This window comes from Aotus nancymaae, unplaced genomic scaffold, assembly GCF_030222135.1.
Source record: "Aotus nancymaae isolate 86718 unplaced genomic scaffold, 86718_ANA_hifiasm-v0.15.2.pri h1tg000059l, whole genome shotgun sequence".
NCBI classification, from domain to species: Eukaryota; Metazoa; Chordata; class Mammalia; order Primates; family Aotidae; genus Aotus; species Aotus nancymaae.
Genome location: NW_026988473.1, coordinates 4,266,087 through 4,286,003, shown reverse-complemented (window position 1 = coordinate 4,286,003; position 19,917 = coordinate 4,266,087). Strand labels below are relative to the sequence as shown.

The window sequence follows — 19,917 nt, the reverse complement described above, 5'->3', positions numbered from 1 at the left end:
GGCGGGCAGCGCCCGCCAGAGACCTTACAACCGCCTGCCAACCGGGCGGGCCAGTAGGGGCGCCTCCGGTCCCAAGGCGCAGGGAGGGGTCTGTGGGCCCCGAAGGTCCCTGGATCCAAGCCCCGAGTCGGGGCAGGAGTGAGAGGCCGAGCTCGCGGAGACTCGCCAGTGATCACAGAGGTCTGGCTGAGGGCGGCGTCAGCGGCGGCGCTGGGGAACGCAGGCCCCGTGCGGGCGGCTGCGCGCGAAGCCGGCTTTGCAAACGCAGCGGAAGGAGCCGCTAGTGTTCACGCAGCGCTCGCTCTTGCACAGAAGCCCGCGCTGGTTCAGCTCTCGGCACTCGTCGATGTCTGCAGGTGGGGGCGACAGGTGCAGCTCCGCTGAGCCTCCAGGCGGCCCCTTGCCACCGGCCCCGCCCCTGCCCCACCCTCGATCCCCGCTCACCCACGCAGCGGGCACGGGAGGCGTCGAGCTGGAAGCCGCCAGGACACTCGCACACTGCGCCACCTGGCCGCGGCATGCAGCGGCCGCTGACGCAGCGACACTCGTCTGAATCTTCCTCTGAACTGTCCTCATCTGCGTGGCCCGGGACAATACGGACTTCAACACTGACCCCCGGTCAATGGCTACCAACCCCGCCACCACCCCCCATGGCAGCACCTACCTCTCGGGGGCTTCCCCAGCAGCAGGGGGCTTGTGTCCCAGAAGGAATTGCTCTCGCTCTGCGATGTCGGGCACTGGGACCCTGAGAGGGGCGGGGCTGGTCAGCAACCTCTGGGTCCCCAGGCCCTGGCCCCCATCCTCGCTCCCAACCAATTCCTCCCCGACCGCCTTACCGGTGCCGCGCGGTGGGCACGGGCGGCACTGAGCGCCCCAGCCGCGGCCCTGGCGGCAGCAGCAGTCGTCGAAGGTGAGGGCAGGCCCGGCCAGGGGCCCCGCGCACATGCCGTCCTCTCCGCGCTGGCTCCAGCACACGTCACGCCGCTCTGGGGCGCGCTCTGTGGACAGCACCTGGCATCAGGGAGCAGCCGGAGGCAGGGACCAACCCCCTCCGCTCCGCCCCGCCCCACCCGCGAGGGGGGCCGCAGCCCTGGGGCTCCACAAGAAGGACAGGGCCCCGGGGTTGGCCCAAGTTGACCCTCGCCCTCACCGGCCGGGCTCTCGGGGAGCTGGCAGTCGCGGCCGGAGGGCCCGGGCACCCAGGGCAGGCGACACTCGCAGCGGTAGGAGCCCGGCAGGTTGACGCAGCGGCCAGGGCGGCAGGCTGCCGGGTCCTGGCACTCGTCGACGTCTACGAACAGTGAGGGGGTGGGCGGGGCCGTCACAGTTCGGTCCGGGCCCCGCCCCTCCTACTTCCCCGCTCCTGGGCCCGGGCCTCACCCATCTCCTCCGGGCTCAGGCACTGGCGCTGCGCGGGGCTGTACTCAGCTGGGGGTGTGCAGGCGCAGCGGTAGCCGCCGCGCGTGTTCTCACACACTCCGTTCCGGCAGTTGGACTCGTCCAGGCACTCGTCCACGTCTGCGGGGAGGAAAAGCGTGGGTGGCAGGGGCAGGCCCCGGGTGGGCGCGGTGGCGCGTGTCTCCCCGCTGCTTGCCCACGGCCCTCCGTCGGGGAGCTGAGCTCACCCACGCATTCCAGCAGGTTCCCGTCGTAGTAGAAGCCCTGCTTGCAGTAGCACTCGTAGCCAGGCTGCGTGTTCACGCACTTGCCCTCCTTGCAGATCTCGGCCCCGAACAACATGCACTCATCGATGTCTGCGGGGTGACAAACCACGGCTGCTCCATCTCCGACGGGTGAGGGGCGGGGCCTACCGGAGGGGCGGGGCCGGCGAGGAAGGTGCGGGCGGGGCTTACCCGGCAAAGGCAGCTGACCCACCAGCCCGGCAAGGGATCCGGACGAGCCTAAGCCCGGGTGAGTGGGCGTGGGGCGGGGGGAGCCGCGGGGCGCTTACCGCGGTGGGCTGGGATGCCGTAGTTGATGATGTTGTTGTCCTGGGTGTAGCCCTTTCCGTCTGGGCAGAGGCTGTGGAACTCGGCTGCGGTGGCAGGGTGGCCGTGGGGAGGGAAGGGGCAGGGCTGAGCGTGCGTGTGGGCTTAGGGCCGCAGCCCGCCGCCTATTTCCTAACTGCCAGGGGGCGCTATTTCCCACATTTGGCTTCCAGATGAACAAACTGAAGATCTGGGAAGGGACCTTTCCGGCTCCTGACCTGAGCTGTAGACTGGGCAGGGGTAGATTTCACAGTGGTCGCCCCAGCCGGCGCCCAGCGAGCAGCAGCACTCCTGCTGGGTGACGTTGGTGGCCAATACGCTGTCGCAGAACACTGTGTCATCGAAGTTCAGGTAGCACTCCTTCTTGTGGTGGGGCTGCTCCACCTCTGAGGGGCGCAGGGCAGCTCAGGGGAGAGCACAGACCGCCTTGGCCCTGTCCACCCTGCCCACCCATCACAGCTTTCTCCTCCCACCTTCCCTGGCTCCCCTGAGCCACCTCCTGAGAGCTGGCTCCGTTGTCAGTGGGGTGTTCTGGGCTCTTCATGGTCTGGCCCCACTAGACTCCCCCAGCCAAAAGGGATTTCTTCTGGTTCCCCAAATTCAGGAGGGTGGGGCCAGGACACGTCTGAACCCCAGCTGCAGCTCAGGGGAGTTGTCCATTCCGACGGGGAGCTGGGAGGACACTCACCCTCACAACTGTGCTGGTCCTGGGTGGGGGTGAAGCCCTCATCGCAGACACACACATAGGAGCCCTGCAGGTTCTTGCAAGCCCCATGGGGAAGGCACAGGCCCGGGTCTTGGCTGCACTCATCTATGTCTGGGGGGCAAGAGTAGCTTAGATGGAAACCCAGCCCCTCTTTCCCTGGGGCTGTACCTCAAGGGCCTCACACAAGTTCAGAACCTGAATTTCCACTTTGGTTTCAAAGTGTGTACAGCAGGAAGTCTGCTGTGTCAGTGTGTGTGCATGTTGCATGTGCACATTCGCTGCTGTCCTTCCTAACATCTTCGGTGGCTCCCACTACCTTTACAAGACCTAAAGGTATTGGAAGCCCAAAGGGAAAGGCCTCAAACGCCACTCACTCAGCTTGGCATTTGATGCCTTTCGAACTGGGCTTCCAATACCTTTAGGTCTCATCACACCTTACTCTAGACCACCCTCCACTCCCCAACTCTGTGCTCAGGGCACCCTCCCCTCCTCTGTAAACACAACTAGCTCCTTCCAGATCTCTGTGTTTTGCAATTACTGCTCTTTGGTCCTGGAATGACTTCCTGTGCCTTGCCTTTCCCATGCCTAGGGAACTCCTAGTTATGCCTCAAGTCCAGTTCAACATTCACCTCCCCATTGAAATTAATCATTAGTCCATGGTCAACATGGTGAAACCCCGTCTCTACTAAAAATACAAAAATTAGCCGAGCATGGTGGTGTGCGCCTGTAGTCCCAACTACTCGGGAGGCTAAGGCAGGAGAATTGCTTGAACCCAGGAGGCGGAGGTTGCGGTGAGCCGAGATCACGCCATTGCACTCCAGCCTGGGTGACAAGAGCAAAACTCCGTCTCAAAAAAAAAAAAAAAAAAAAAAAAATCATTAGTCCAGACCTTTCTTGGCACCAAGGACCCTGAACTGTCAGAATCAGTTTACATGTCGGCCTCCCCTAGCTGGGAGCCGTGGGTCATTGCTGATTACCTAGTACAAAGCACAGATCCTGGAAAATAGTAGGTACTCAATAAACTTTTTTTTGAGATGGAGTCTCGCTCTGTCACCCAGACTGGAGTGCAGTGGTGCAATCTCAGCTCACTGCAACCTCCACCTCCAGGGTTCAAGCGATTCTCCTGCCTCAACTTCCCAAGTAGCTGGGACTACAGATGTGTGCCACCATGCCCGGCTAATTTTTGTATTCTTAGTAGAGATGGGGTTTCACCATATTGGCCGGGCTGGTCTCGAACTCCTGACCTCATCATGATCTGCCCGCCTTGGCCTCTCAAAGTGCTGGGATTACAAGCATGAGCACCACACCCGGGCTGAGCCACCACGCCTGGCCTAAACTTTTGTTGGATGAATGCATGTATAGGTGAGTTGATGGGTAAGACTAATACATTAATATCTGTAAAGAGCTTAACAGAGTGTCTGGCACATCATAAGCCCCACAATAGCACTAACTGTCATGTTTACTGTGATCATTGTTATTCTAGGTGAAAGAGTGGAAAGCTGAGTGAGTGGGTGGGTGGGTGGATGGATGGATGGATGAATGGATAGGAAGAGAAAGGCTATAGTGTGTCTAGGGAATTACTGCTCCCTGCCGCACCCCTCAGGAACCCTCAGCCAGTCCCCCATACCTTGGCACTTCCTGCCACCCACCAGCCGATGCCCCTGGGGGCAAAGACATCTGTAGGAGCCATTGGTATTGATGCAGTCACCCCCAATGCAGGCCGCAGGGAAGTCACACTCATCAATATCTGTAGGGGAGGGAAGGAGTGGAAAATCTCAAGGGCTGATCACCACCCCACCGAGCCTAAGGCTGCCAAAGCTTTCCCCCAGAGCCCTGGGTCAGTCCCACACCCCCATGCCCCAAATCTGGATAGGGACTGGACCTGGGCAGTGGGGGTCCTGGGGTAGGGAGGGACAGGTCAGCACCCCAGCTCTAAGGTGCCTCACCCTCGCAGCGGCTCCGGTCCCTGGACAGATGGTAGCCAGACAGGCACTGACACTGGAAAGATCCTGGTGTGTTTGTGCAGATGCCATTGTCACACACGTCCCCAGCCTCACACTCGTCCACATCTGCAGGGCACAGACGGTGTCAGAGGGCCAGGCTGGGTGGTCTTGCGTTTCTACTACTCTTTTCTCACTTCTACCCATGGCCTGGAGCACCAGAGCTCCAGCACTCAGAAGCACGGGCCTCACCCTGCTTCTGGGTGGCACATCCTGGGCCAGGTCTGTTGCTGAAGAGCCTCCCCCACCATCTCTTCCTCCTCCAGCTGCTTTCAGGGCTGGTCCCACCCTTCCCTTACCTGCCACGGCTCCCTTCTTCCTCAGTGGATAAACTCCCTATCATTGTCCTTCCCACTTTCTTCTGCTCATGTAGGAAAATAACTTGACCCTCCCCGGAACACACTTTCCTGAGGCCTCTCTGGTGGAGCTGGTTGTCCACACCCCAGACCCCACCAAGCCATAACTCTGCCTCTGAGGTACCACCGGCCTCCTGCAGCCTCTGCCCTCCTATGGCTGTCAGCACCCACCTTCCTTGTTCCTCCCGCTCTGTTTTCCTTTCCATTCTGGGAGTTTCCAACATCCCCTCAGACAATCAGGCCAGCCTCTGACCTCACATTCCTGGATCCCTCAGCTTCTGTGACCTTCCCCCTACTCTCAGAATTCCCAGGGGTTTCATCACTCAGATCTGCCCCACCCCAGGGCCCTCAGAGGCTGCCTTTTTTCCACTATTCTCAAGTCCTCACCTCCACCTTCTCTCTCAGGGCCTGGTGGCCTCCCTCTCAGTCCTCCAAGCTTGCCTGATACCCCCAGACTCTGACAGTTCCCAGCAGGACCCCAGGGCTCATCATCCGTAGGACTCCAGTCCTTGATCCATAAACACCTCTCCTTCCTCCTCACTGGTCTGGCAAAGCCCAGCCTCCAGTCAGAGCTGTGGCCTGTGGATCCTGGGTGCAGAGTGGGCCTGGAGCAGCCACCAACCTGAGCATGCTAGGCCATAGCCACATGCTTCAGACTCAGTCCAGCAGAGCCCCATGTGGCTGGCACCTCCCTCTAACTCCTCTCAAGCCTTGACTTCTATAAAGCTCCTAGGCAGCCCCATGTCCTGGGGCACTTCTGAACTGCCACTGTTCTGGAGTCCCCTACTCAACCCATGCCCTTCCCTGTATGTTGAAAGGATTAAGGGTAATCGCCCTTAACCCACTGAACATCATTATCTACATCCATTCCCCTCTTGCTCCTGTTACACCAAGAGATGTCCCTTCCCCTGTCCACAGCCAGTTGCCCACTGGCTCTTCTCCCTCCTCTCCTGACCCCTGAGCCCGTGTCTCCTGGCATCACCTCCTCAGCCTATACGAAAGCCCTGCTTAGAAAGAGCAAGAGTCCCCAGGTCTTCCTCTTCCTTGCTTGCTGCCCACATATCCTGGCCTCAGTCCCCATCATGTCACAGAAGCCACCCTGCCAAGGCCACCAGGGACCTTCTTGCCAAGGAAGGCATCACCAGAATATCCACATAGGATTAGGGGGCAGACCCCTAAGTCTTGTCCTAAGACTCGTCTCACCAGTTCTTATTTTACAAGAACCCCTCTACTGCACTTGGCTCATCCTCCTCCTTCCCTGGAAATATATCCTCCCGAGCTTTGCAGATGGTACCCCTCCGGCGCCCCCACCATCCCTCCTCCACCATCTCCTCCAACACCTTCCCCAGCCTGCCCTTGAACTGTCAGTGTCCACAAGGCTCTGCCAAATGCTCCGCTTACCCAACCCACCTTGGGTTGGCTAAGCAGGCCCACCCAAGACGCCACAGCTCCCCAGGTCCATGGTCCGTCATTCCATGTGGGTATGCTGGCATCTCCTGCTGAGAGGCTCACAGAGACGACCCACTCAATTTGTCCAGTGTGGACCTCAGCATTTTCCATCCCAAATATGCCCACTCCTGAGGACCCATTCCCAGTAAGCAGCACCACCCACCCACTCACCCAAACTGGAAACGGGGAAGGTTCATTACCCCCACCCCCTTCACATGACATCCAGTTAAAAAACCCAGGGGGTCTCGTATTTCTCCACTATCATCGTCTCATGGCCATCCTGAGGCCACCACTCATCCCGCCCACCACTATCTCCACCCTAAGTCTCTCCAACAGACCTCCAGCCACTCTCCACGCTCAGCAGCAGGGGATGTTCTAAGACAAATGGCAAATCATGTCACTCTTGCCCTTAAAATGCTTCAGGTGCCCTCTAACACCTGTGCAAAGCACAACCTCCCAGGTAGGAATTAGGGGGCACTCTAGGGGGTGGGAACCTACCCCTCCCCAGCTGGCCTCAGCCCCCATCCCCTGGTAATTCCTTACAGTTCCTGCTCACCCCGCCCTGTCTCACCTTTGATCCACCAGTGCCAGCCCCTGTGCCTGGCGTGCTGTTCCTCTCCTCCTCCTTTGCTGCTTGCCTAATTCCTAGCGATTCTTTTTTTTTTTTTTTTTTGAGACAGAGTTTCGCTCTTGTTACCCAGGCTGGAGTGCAATGGCCCGATCTCGGCTCACCGCAACCTCCGCCTCCTGGGTTCAGGCAATTCTTCCTGCCTCAGCCTCCCCAGTAACTGGAATTACAGGCGCTCGCCACCATGCCCAGCTAATTTTTTGTATTTTTAGTAGAGACGGGGTTTCACCATGTTGACCAGGATGGTCTCGATCTCTTGACCTTGTGATCCACCCGCCTCGGCCTCCCAAAGTGCTGGGATTACAGGCGTGAGCCACCGCGCCCGGCCCTCCTAGTGATTCTTTAAGACGACCCAGGCCTCCTTCCTCCCATTCCGCTGTGTCCCCAGGAAGCAGCCCAGCTCCATCCAGGCCCAGCACCGCACGCTAGTCTGTGTCTTTCCTTCTCTAGTTTTCTCTGAGTCGCAGCCCCCAGCCCCGCCTCTTAGTATATAATAAATGAGTGCAGGGGAACTACTATCGCCTCCCCCCATTCTTTGATATGTTTTTTTTCCTTCAAATTTAAGTAACATGCTTTGCAAATGCAGCTTCAAGCTCTGCCCCCTAAGACTCTTCCTACGTGGAAATTCTAGTGGTAGCTTCTTTGGCATGGTTCGTTGAGAAAATGAGTGACCAGAGTCACCTGGGGATGAATGAGCCACCTTCCACCCACCATTTACAGACAGACTGACACGCTCCCCCGTTTCAGCGTGTGGGGGGCGGCAGAGGCCCGGGGCAGGGTTGCTGGCGCTCACCCACGCAACTGTGGCCGTCAAGTGCGGGCGCGTAGCCCTGGGCACAGGTGCAACGGAAGGAGCCTGGCAGATTCTCGCACCAGCCAGGCGAGCAGGGGCTGCCCTCAGCGCACTCGTTCACGTCTGCGGCGGAAAGAGCTAACCTCGGACTCTGCCCCGCCAGAAGGCGGACCAGGCACCGCGCGGGTGTATGGGTCTCCATGGGTCTCCTTCTGCCGGGGACGCAGGGTTGAGGGGGCAGCCTCTACTCCCGGGAGGCCCCGCCCACAGATGCCAATCACCACCGCTGGCCCCGCCCTGCCCCAAGCGGAGCCAGATGGGGGAACACCGGATCCCGTGTTCCCCCGGACCCCGGACCCCGCCCTCACCACGACAGGCCCCGCCCCCTTGGCTGCGGTAGCCAGGCTGACAGGCGATGCACTTGAAGCTCCCGGGCTTGTTCTCGCATTTGCCATCCGGGCAGGAGCTCGGGTCCCGGCACTCGTCGATGTCTGCGCCAGAGGGAGAAGGAAGAGGACTCATCTGGGGACAACGTGGGTGGGCTGGCTCCCAGAGTCCACAGCAGTGCCTTCCTCCCACACAGATTAACGAGACTACCAGATCCCCAACCTCTGAGAGCCCTGGAGCCAAGCAGAGACAAGAATGCAGAACTGGCCGGGTGCGGTGGCTCACGCCTGTAATCCCAGCACTTTGGGAGACCAAGGTGGGCGGATCACCTGAGGTTAGGAGTTTGAGACCAGCCTGACCAACATGGTGAAACCCCGTCTCTACTAAAAATACAAAATTAGCCGGGCGTGGTGGTGCATGCCAGTAATCTCAGCTACTTGGGAGGCTGAGGCAGGAGAATCGCTTCAACCCGGGAAGCAGAGGTTGTGGTGAGACGGGATCACGCCACTGCAGCCTGGGCAACAAGAGTAAAACTCCATCTCAAAAAAAAAAAAAGGAAGAAAAGAAAAGAAAGAATGAAAATGCAGGCTGAGCGCGGTGGTTCATGCCTGTAATCCCAGCACTTTGGGAGGCCGAGGCGGGTGGAGCACCTGAGGTCGGGAGTTTGAGACCAGCCTGACCAACATGAAGAAAACCCGGCTCTACTAAAAGTACAAAAATTAGCCGGGCGTGGTGGCACATGCCTGTAATCCCAACTACTCGGGAGGCTGAGGCAGAAGAATTGCTTGAACCCGGGAGGCGGAGGTTGCAGTCAGTGAGCCGAGATCTGCACTCCAGCTTGGGCGACAGAGCAAGACTCTGTCTCAAAAAAAAAAAAAGATGCAGGCTCCCTAGCCCCACTCCAGGTGGAGCGACAGCTAAGGAGCCCCCCATTTGGTCTGGATGGGGTCCCCTCACCTTCACACACAGGAGGCCGGGAGGCTTTGAGCCGGTAGCCGGAGTAGCAGTTGCACTTGTAGTGACCCGGAAAATTGATGCAGAATCCGCCGTCGCCGCATAGGTGGGGCTTGGCACACTCGTTCAGGTCTGTTGGGGAGGAAGGGACCACAAAGGGGGTGTAGGAGGTGGGGAAGGGATTACAGGGCTGGCCGTCCGGGGGGAGAGCCCTTCAGACCCAGGGCCGCCCCCGCCCGGGCAGTGCTCACCCACACAGGAGCGCCCCCCGGCGCCCACGTGCAGGCGGTAGCCGCGGTTGCAGTGGCAATTGTAGGAGCCGCCGGTGTTCATGCAGATGCCCCTCCCGGGGCCACAGGGCTCTGCCTCGCACTCGTTCACATCTGAGAAGAACAGGAAGGCCGAGAAAAGTCAAAAGAAGCATCGCTATCTAGGGTTGCCTTCCCTCCACTACCCATCTGCACCCTCTGCCCTGCGCTCACCCACGCAGTAGCGGTGCTGCGGATGTGACCGGTAGCCAGGATTGCAGTGGCAGGAGTAGTCTGGGGGGCCCGGGACGCACTCTCCATGGCCACAGATGTTCTGGTTCAGTCGGCACTCATCAGTCTCTGCGGGCATGGCCAGGTCAGGGGCGGAGCAGGGAGTGCTCCCCTTCTGTCATATCCCCAGGGTGTACCTCAACACCCCAGTCACACCATGACCTTGAGTTCCTGTAAACCCATCCTCCAACTCCAGGATGTCCTATTTCTCTATTCCAGATAACCCCAGTATCAGGATCCCAGAGAGCTCCAAACCAGGACTCCGGGTTCCTGACATCCCCGTCACCTCACACCCAGGCCCCTGATTCTTCCATTCTTGGCTCACTCCAAGCCCCTGACCCCAGTCACCTCAACCAAACCAAACCACTTCCCCTCAGGGCTCCTCAGTCGTCCCAGTACCCCCACCCAAGGGACTAAAACCCCTTTCTCTCTAGTCACCTCAATATCTTAAACTCTATACCCTCAGTCACACCAATGTCCTCTAGCCCAGTGACTCCAAAAACCCTTGCCCCAGGGACCTGACCCCCTCATTCCAGAAGGGTTATTACCCCCTCCCAGGGCTAGCAAGAGGTGGTTTCCTGGGAATCCTAACTTGTGCCAAAGCTGTGCACAGGCAGTCAGATGCAGGAAACCCTCCACCCTCTTTGTCACCAAGCCCAGGACTCCCTGCCTACCCCTCCATCCTTTGGATCCCCACTGCTCACCAGCTCCATCTCCCACACCCCTTCCCCTCACGCCTGCCATGCAGCCTGGGCCATGACACTGAACTCTTCTCTGCCCCAAACCCATCTGGCAAGTGGGCTTTGCAGGCTCTTCTCCCTGCCTGGAGTACCTCTCCTTAGGCTTCCTTAACAGCTTCTCCTTTGAGGGACCTTGTCCACATTCCCAAAGCCCCCAAGAGCAGCCATCTCTCAACTGAGCCCTCACCCCAGGAGCTCAGGGAGGCTCAGGGTTTCAGTTGGGCTGACAGTTCCCTTGTGGCTTTGAAGCCCACACTGGCATGGGCTTGAATGTGGCTCAGCTGTGTGACCTGGGGCAGGTTACTATACCTCTCTGAGGCTCAGCTTTCTCATCTGGAAATGAGGCTAACAATGCTCACTTAGCAGAGTATGAGAAGGTTAAATGGTATTTAGAATGTAAAACTCTTCAGATGGTACCTGGCACAGAGGGACTGCTCAGTCTGAGTTAGCAATTATGACGCTCAAAATCCTGCAGGCACTGCCCATAGCCTCTGGCATCAAACTCAAGCCTCCTGACAAGGCTCCAGGCACTGGACTTCCCCTGGTTCAGAGACACGGGTCTGTGTGTGGTTTCTCCCTCCTCCACCAGTGTTTCACGCTTCCATGCCTTTGCCCAACTTGACTTCCTTTGTGATCTCCTTTTCCCCAACCTGAATGCCCCGCTCTTCCTCACTTCTCTGGTGTTGCTAACCATCTTTCAAACTCTGCTCAGAAAGCCTTCTCTCATTGCCACCCTGCTTATCACAACTCCCAGAATTCCTTCCTTCTGCTCTATTTTTTCATAGTATTTACAAGACATAGGAGATTCTGCTTATTGATCGGCTTGTTGCCTGTCTGCTCTGCAAAGACAGGAAATTTTTGTCTGTTTTTGTTCATGCAGTATCCCCAGCACCTCAACAGTGCCTGGCACATAGCAGGTGCTCAAGAAATATTTGGGTTCCTTTCTTTTCTTTTTTTGTTTTTGAGATGGAGTCTCACTCTGTTGCCTAGGCTGGAGTGCAGTGGCATGATCTCAGCTCACTGCAACCTCTGCCACCTGGGCTCAAGTGATTCAGTTCCCCCCCCCCAACCCAATAGCTAGGATTACAGGTACCTGCCACTGTGCCCGGCTAATTCTTGTTTTTAGTAGAGATGGGGTTTCACCATCTTGGCCAGGCTGGTCTTGAACTCCTGACCTCATGATCTACCTGCCTTGGCCTCCCAAAGTACTAGGATTACAGGCATGAGCCACTGTGGCCAGCCTGTTTTGTTTTCTTTTTCTTTTTTTTTTGAAACAGGGTCTCACCCTGTCACCTAGGCTGGAGTGCAGTGGCACGATCATGGCTCACTGCAGCCTTGACCTCCTGGGCTCAAGTGATCCTCCAGCCTTGGCCTCCCAAAGTGCCAGGATTACAGGTGTGAGTCATCATGGCCGGCTTTTGTTTTTTTTTTTTGGCCTGGGGAGTTTTCCTGTGAAAACTGGGAAACCTGCTAGACAAATTCTAAAAGACCTGTAACACTAATAAGTATTTGTTGAATGAATGAACTCCCTCAGAATGAGCTGACCCCCATGCTACTTGGATCGTTTAGAACAGGGTGGGATCTCTGCTGCTCACCAGGTTTCCCCAGTGCTGAGCCCGGGATAGCTAGCCTGTTATCGCTAGGGAATGCCTGGAGGCGGGAAGGGAGGAGAGAAAATTAAACTGAGGGCGTGGCCTACGCAGGGCGTGGTTTCGCTGGGCGGGCCTTACCTGTGACCTGAGTGGGAGCGATCTCCACCGCGCTGCGGGAAGGAGGCAAGTCGGGCAGAAACCAGCGCATGGTCGGGGGTGAGGGGCGGGAGATCAGCTCTGCGGGCGGCAGTGCACTCTGGTCAGAGAGGACGGTGACTGAAGCCTCCCTTCCCACTTCAGCCTTGGCTGCGCCCCACACCCCAGCCTGATGGTCCCCGAGTACTCAAGCTGTGAACTGCCCGCCCACCCAGTGATTTAGCCAATGAGGACTCATCCCTACTGTGACCAGCTCACCGGGGTAGGGCCGGGCAGGAGACGTGGTGGCAGTTGTGTGGCTCTGCTGCACTGACCGCTCCTCACTCACCGGCTGCGGGTGACAGCAGCATGAGCTCTCCTGTCCCTCGCCTGCCCGCCCCTCCCATCTGGGTTCTCATACTCACTGAGTCTGTGGTCACCCCTAAAACGGAAGAAGATGGGCCATGAAGTGTTGGGGTGGGAGAAGGGAGTCAGATCTGGGATCAGCAGCTGAGTATTTGTAGTTAGGGTCTCTGGGAGTTCAACAATCATGTCTCCAGGTCAAGGGTCAGGGGTTAGATTCTGGGGTTAGGGTGTGTGTTTGCATAGTCACATGATCACGTTGATAGGCCTTAGGTTACAGATTGGGCTGTAGGAGGTTTAGGAGGTTATATAGCTCAGGGTCAAATCTCTGGGTCAAGGGTCAGAGGATCAGGTGGGAGGTCAGTGGTTGGGTCAGGGATAAGGAATTGGGGGTTAGACTGTGAGGTCAGATCTGTGGATCAGGGGTCAAGGGGTCAGGAATCAGAAGGGGCCAGGCTAGACCTCTCTCCTCTTCTGTGTTCTCAGGTGGTGGAGCCTGGCTGGGGCTCTCCGGAAGCTGCTGGGGCTTGGGTGGCCCGTCAGGGTGCAGGAAAAGGGAAAAGTCACTTTCGCCCTGAATGGTGAGTGTCTGGTGGGAGGTGAGGATATGGTATCCCTTTCCTGCTGGGCAGATCTCCTTGAACGCAGCTGCAGTCAAGACACAAAAGTGAGCATTTCCTGGATAGGTGCGTGAACCTATGAACCCCTGGCCCTGTGCACCTGACTCACCAGTGCCATCTGCCGGGCAGCGCTGACATCGCGCACCCCAGGCCTTGCCAACGCTGCAGCAGCAGAGCTGGCGGGTGAGGCGGGTGGTCAGTGGGTGCTGGCACTGGTGCTCAGGGCTCACCAGGCGGAAACACAGGCTCTTCTCCTCTGGTTTGTCTGCTGCAGGGGGCAGTGGGAGGCATGGGCATCTGAACCTGCACATTGCCCATGTCCATCTGCCCAGCTGCTGCAGACCTTGTCTCTCTGGCCCAAACAACTCCTGATCCCTGTGTGGTCTCTGACCCCATATGACCCTGAACTAATGTGATCCGAAACTTACGTGACCACTGACCCCACTGACTCCCGATTCTAGCTATCCTGGACTTCGCCACTCCTACTCCTTAAGTCTATGATCTGCATGAGCCTGACTCCATGTAATCCCTGACCCCATGTGACTGCTAATGGCAGCTCTCAAGTGACCCTGGACCCCGATGATCCCTGATCCTATTGGCTCTGGGCCTTGTTCCTCCTGCAGTCAACTCTTAACCCCACTCTGATCTCTTGTGACCTCCGATCCTTGCTCCCATCCATGCCTTGTAGCCTCCCAGGAAGCTGAGCCCCGGTCTCACCAATGCACTGCGTGCGGGAGGGGCCTAAACTATGTCCAGGTGGGCAGACACAGCGATAGGAGCCAGGGTTGTTGAGGCAGTCACCATGGCGACACATGCCGGGCATTGCACACTCGTTGATGTCTGTGGTAAGTGGAAGTTTGGCCTTTCTGGTCTGAGGCAGTGGAGTGACAGCAGGCTGCTCCAAGAACCTCAGGGTCCTGCCCCAGCCCCGCCTCCTCTCTTGCCCACTTTGGGACACCCGCTACCCCAGTGATGGCTGGCCTGCCCCTCCAGTCCGCAGAATCTCCTGGCCAGCCATACCCTGGCAGTGGGTGCTGTTGAGCCTCTTGTAGCCCTGGGGGCAGTCAGTGCCCACCTCCCCACGTAAAGGCCCTGGCTTCTGCACTCCTGTGTCTGCAGAGAGAGAACAGCTTGGCAGGGGAGGGCGAGGAGGGAACTGAGGGTCAGAGAGGATGTAGAAAAGAATCCAGTGGGCTGGGGACTCCACTGCTAGGACGGGTGGGGAGGGGCCCCCAGGTGGGGAACGTTCATTGAGCCCAAGCACTCACACTGCAGCTGGGGGCACTTGTGGCACTTGCTCTGGCCCCAGGCAGTGCCGATGCTCCCGCAGCAGTCTTCCTGCTTGGTGAGGCCAGGGAGGGGGTTGCTGCCACACTAGGGGGAGGAGGGGGAGATGGGGTCACAGAGCGCCCCGCCTCCGCGCCGCTTGTGGAGGTTGGGCCTTTTCCTCTTCCTCCGCCCCTCAGTTTTCTGCTATCGGGTGAGCTGGGGCAGAGCAACTCTGAGAGAAGGAAAGGCCGGTCGATCGCAACTGTGGATTCACTCACGGGCTGCTTGGGGAGAGTGTCCTGGAAGCAGCGTCCCAGGGGCTTCTGGGTGGGCGGCCGGGGGTGCAAGGGCTTGGGGTGCGGCAGCAGGTGCTGGGAGGTGGCCGCGCCCTCGGCATTCCGGCCCTCGATGCGGTGCACCTGGACCGAGGCCTCGGGCGGGTGATGGACGCGCACGTTCACCACAGGGGGCGGGGCCTGCACTGGGGGCGGGCGCGGTGGCCTCAGGGCTGCCCGCACCGCGCCGCGGGTCACCGCGCTGAGCTGCTCCGGGGCAGACCCCGCCCAGCCCTTGCCACCCTAGTGCCCGCCCACCGCGACCTCCCTGGGTTTGCCTGTCCCCTGGTACCTTCTGCTGAGATCTGTCCCGGGCCTAGGGGCACCAGGAAGGCTGCGTGCTGGGCAGGGGGCCCCTCCCCCGGCCCAGGAGGGTCTGCGATCACCTGGACGGCATAGATGGCATGCTTGCTAGCCACAGACTCGCCCTCTGGAGCCAGGGGCGGCAGCACCCCTGTGGACAGGGCCCCCGCCCGGCCCAGGCCAGGGCCTGAGCCGCCAGTACTCCCGCCAGCTCCTCCAGCGGGCACCTGGCAGAAGCGCCCGGTGAAGTCCGGGGGACACAGGCACTGGTTTCGCGAGGAGCACTGGCCGCCGTTCATGCAGGGCAGAGGGCAGACCACTGGGGAGAAGAGGCGGGTCAGGGCAGGCGGCCCCCAGGCCCTCACCCACATCCTGTCTCTTCCCCCTCCTCCCTACTTCCTTGCCACCCACTGGCTCTGTCCTCCCGGGAAGCCAGGTTTAGAGATACATCCTATACATGAAAACTGCCCTCTCTAGTTCCCCAGCGTCCTTACACCCATGTTGGGTTCTGGAGTCTCAAGTCCAGGATTTAAATCCTAGCTAGGCCATGTGCCAGCTGTGTGACCCTGAGCAACTCACATCCCCTCCCTGTGCCCCAGCATCCTCATCTGCAGAGCTGTGTGTTAGATGAGGTAAGACCTGTACAAATGCTTACCCTGGGGCCTGGTACACAAAGGTGCTTAATAAGTGGTAGCAAATAATTATGGTGATCTGGATTTCCCCTCGGGCCTTCCCAAGGTATTGGCTCAGTCCCTGGGGCCTCCTCGTCTCCCCTAAACCCTCCCCTCCTTCAGGCCTCAGCCCTCTCCACCTGCTCCCTCCTCACCATTCCGGGGCCCCCACTTCACCACTGCCAAAGGTGTCCACATCTCAAGACACAGCCACAGCCCCCAGCCTGTCCATGGTTCTGTTGGGCCCCTCCACCCAGGGCACACTGTCAGAAGTCAGCATCCTGCCTCCCAACCTCCTCTTCACTTGGCCACCAGGCATCCACAGCTGAGCCCCCACGGCTCCATCCCTCCTGCTCTCACCTGCCCAGCTACAGCCTCTAATGTCCCATGAACCTGCCTCCCCTCCCCCCCAGGGCCACTGCTCCTGCCCTGGCCTGGCCTGGCCAGCTGCCCAGACCCCTCCTTGGCTTCCAGCCTCTCTCCTGCTGATCCACAATCTCCGAGTCCCAGAGAAATTTGCCTAAGACAGAGCTCCCTCCAGGGCTTAGAACCTTTTCAGCCCAAGCCCCTCTGCTCCCTCCACGTGCACCGCACACCCCAAGACTCACCTCCCTCTTGCAAATGTGCCTGCCTCCTGCCTCCTGGCCTCATTCATGCCCTTCCCTCCATCGCTGGGCTCCACATTCCCCCTCTCTGCATATGCAGATCTCATCCTTCCCAGCTCAGTGTCTCCACCAGGAGGGAGCCTTTCCTCCTATCCCGCCCACCTGAGCTCCCTCTCCTGCCTTCCCATCCCCTGGCCAGCTCCGCCTAGCACACGCTTGGCTATGTTCTTGTCTGCCTCCTTATAGAGGGTACTCTGGAAGGCAGGGCCAGGTTGGCCTCAGATATTGGATCTACAGGGGTTTTGGGGAATGAATGGAGTGACTAAGGGAGAGGATGAGACCTCTGTCTGTTTCTGTCCCATACTTTCTGCATGTGCTACTACCAGCCTTGGGGCTCTGACTCATGCCAAAGCTCTAGCCTCTCTCCTGCCCACCCCATGGCTGCCCTTACTTCCCATGGGCAGGAGGGCAGGAGGGCAGGAGGGCAGGAGGGCGGGGGGGACACGCTGCTCTCCTGGATGCCTGCAGGGCCTCACAGGGACAGAAAGCCCACATCCATGGCCCTCAGAGTCGGGCCAAGCCCATCATTCCAGTCCGGCCCATCATCCTGCCTGGCCTTTTGGGGCCAGGCCTCACATAGCAAAGAGGTGTGTCCTGGGCTGGGGGAGGTAGAATTCTCTTTTTCCGGTCTCCCAGTGAGTCACTTCTAGCGGTGAGAGTGACCTCCCAATGACACCCGCCCACTGTGGCCTGGGCACTGAGCCTGGGGGATGTGGACAGCACAGATGGAGACAGCAGCTTAGGCAGGATGGCCAGGGAGCCTGGGAGACGGACACATGTACACTCACTCCTACTGCCCTCTTGTCACAGACACAGACTCATCCTGACACCAACACAGGTTCACATAAACATTTCCATAAACTTGGCTGGGCGCGGTGGCTCATGCCTGTAATCTCAGCACTTTTGGAGGCTGAGGCAGGTGGATCACTTGAGATCAGGAGTTTGAGACCATCCTGACCAACATGGTGAAACTCCATCTCTACTAAATACAAAAAAATTAGCCTGGCATGGTGGCGCATGCCTGTAATCCCAGCTACTCAGGAAGCTGAGGTAGGAGAATCGCTTGAACAAGGGAGCTGGAGGTTGCAGTGAGTCAGGATTGTGACACTGTACTCCAGTCTGGGCAACAAGGGTGAAACTCCATCAAAAAAAAAAAAAAAAATTCCCATACACTCTCTAACAGCAACTAGAGACACACACCCAAGACAACACAAAGATGGGTACTTCACAGTGTGCCACACCATGCCCACGGCATGACCCCAGACACAGGGGCAACACACACACAGATATATGCATGCACACTCCATCTCATGACAAATGTGAACCACATGAGTGGGGTTCCTTAGCTCTGTGAGTGGGGAGTGAATATAGGAATGTGTAAGAAGGGCTGTTTTGCTGGTGCCATCCTGGGCCTGGCCTAATTACCCTGTCCAGGAGGGTAATTACTGCTGGGACACCTCCTGGAGCTTGGCCCATGGGGCCTTGAAGGAGGATGACTGAGCCCCAGGCCTGACCCTTTGAAGAGAGATGCTGGGGAGGGGGTGGGCTCCAGGCTGAACTGGGGAGGTGGTAGGGGGTTGGGGTGGGGGCTGGCCCGGCGGGGGGGAGGCCTGAGGACCTCTGAGGCAGGATGTTGGGAGCTTATGGGAAAGCATTGGAAAAGCAGAGGCTGAGAACCCCGAACCAGCCCCTACCTTCAGGCCTGCACCCTACTTTTAGGCCTCAACATCCTCCCTTCTCAGACCTTGCCAGTAACGAGCTCCCACCCCCAGTCCTGACCTAAGCTCCTCCTCCCAGGGAATGCAGGTGTCTACCCTGGCCAGCCTCACTTTAGACATTTTGTAAAGACTTTTCCTGTTTCTTCCAGCAAGTCTGTTTCTTGGGGGAATATTTATCCCTTCTCTGAGGCTTCCTATCTTCGGCTCACATTCCTCAAAAACCCCGTGTGCTCCTGCTCAGAACTCAGCACCTCCTGGGAAGCCTGTGTCATCCAGGACCCCTGAATTTCCCCACCCCTGAGGCCCCAACCCTAACGCAAAGCCTCACAGTCCAGGCCTCCATGCAGTCCTCCAACTCTGGCCCCCAGAGTTCCAGCCTCCCAAGTCCCCTGAGACCCCTGGGCCCCCAGACCCCTGCCCTTTATACCCTCAGCCCTCACTCTCTTAAGGCCAAGACCCCACTAGCTCTCCCACCAGGCCTGGTGCCTGTCCTTCCCCTGCCCGCAGCCGTGCCCCCGGCCCTCACCCACGCGGAAGCCGGAGCCCGTGAGCGTGTCTGTGCTGTGGCCGTTCTCTCCGATGAGCGTCATGTTGGAGCCCTGCTGACAACTGTCCCGACACTGGCCCTTGAGACAGGTCCGCTTGCAGATCACCGGCGCAAAGACCACCTTGAAGCGCTCGCGGGCCAGCGCCCCGCCCCCGCCTGCGCCCCGCTCGCCGGCCGGCCCCCCCTCGGCCCCGCCGCCCAGGCCCAGCAGCGGCAGCAGCAGCAGCGCCAGCAGCCCCGCCGCCCCCGCCCCGCGCATCTCAGGGGCCAGGCCGCCAGCAGCCCCTCGGGGCCTGGGCATCCGGGGCCGCAGGACCGGACCCCGGGGGGGCGCGCCCGGACGGGGCGAGGGGCCCGCGCCCGAGGTGGGTAGAGGGCCGGGAGCCCCGGGAGAGGATGGGGGGCAGCGAGGGAGGGCAGCGGAGGAAGCAGGCGGGAGGGGACCGCGGGGCCCGGCGGGAGGCGCGGAGATGGAGACTGGACCGCGGGGAGCGCAGAAACTTCCCGGCCCCGGGACGAAGCCCAGCCCAGGCCCCGAACTCAGGCAGGAGCGAGGAGGCCGGAGCAAGTTGAGGCGGAGAGGAGGAGCGAGGGAGAGGAAGGCCGGGCGGCCGGCCCGCTCCGCACCTCCCCCTGGCCGGGCTCCTTTCCCGCGGCCGCCAGGAGGCAGGGAGCGCGCGGGGAGGGCGCAGGGAGAAGTGAGCAGTTGTTTTCCCTGGCTGGAGCGCAGCGCGGCGCGGCGGCGGCGAGGGGGGCTGGGACGCTGGCCCTGGGCCAGGCACACAGTTTTTTTTCTGTTTAAAGCGTCGTCGCTGCCGCCTGGAGGAGCGAGGGTGTGCAGGCGGGCCGAAGCGGGGGGTGGGGGACGGTTCCCACCCCAGATGCCCGCCCCGGCCGGAACCCGCCGCCGCGCTGGGCCCTTTCCAGAGGGCCCTCACCTGGGACCGTCGGGCCGGCCGCGGATTCCTCCGGGCGGGGCGGGGAGGCCTGCGTAGAGCGTAGAGCGAGACACGGAGGCTTGGAGAGAGGTGGCCCTGCAGGGTCACACTGACGATGGAGGCCGGGTGTGGCGGGAGCCCAGACCTTCCAGCTCTTTCCCAGCCTCCCTTGCACACGTGGGAGTCCCACGGCCCCGAAGTCACTTCTCATTAGTGCTGGT

At 59.6% G+C, this 19,917-nt stretch overlaps 1 protein-coding gene and 1 non-coding gene across 2 annotated transcripts; both read right to left on the bottom strand.

Moving 5' to 3' along the window:
- Window positions 1-186: 186 nt before the first annotated feature.
- LTBP3 (latent transforming growth factor beta binding protein 3) lies at window positions 187-19,059 on the bottom strand. Its single transcript, XM_064364745.1, has 28 exons — window positions 18,738-19,059; window positions 15,147-15,476; window positions 14,798-15,000; window positions 14,519-14,624; window positions 14,271-14,363; window positions 13,968-14,090; window positions 13,360-13,518; window positions 13,093-13,278; window positions 12,693-12,709; window positions 12,547-12,619; window positions 12,271-12,369; window positions 9,744-9,869; window positions 9,513-9,644; window positions 9,265-9,393; window positions 8,289-8,411; window positions 7,921-8,043; window positions 4,641-4,763; window positions 4,322-4,441; window positions 2,677-2,805; window positions 2,207-2,374; window positions 1,952-2,035; window positions 1,626-1,754; window positions 1,381-1,518; window positions 1,151-1,291; window positions 837-998; window positions 665-745; window positions 445-576; window positions 187-350 (listed from the first exon to the last, which is right to left on the bottom strand). The coding sequence occupies exons 1-28, from the start codon at window positions 19,057-19,059 to the stop codon at window positions 199-201; spliced, it is 3,903 nt and encodes a 1,300-aa protein (XP_064220815.1). The 3' UTR covers window positions 187-198.
- LOC135270292 (U7 small nuclear RNA) lies at window positions 11,980-12,041 on the bottom strand. The gene has a single exon (XR_010338453.1). It is a non-coding gene; the product is annotated as a U7 small nuclear RNA (small nuclear RNA).
- Window positions 19,060-19,917: the final 858 nt, after the last annotated feature.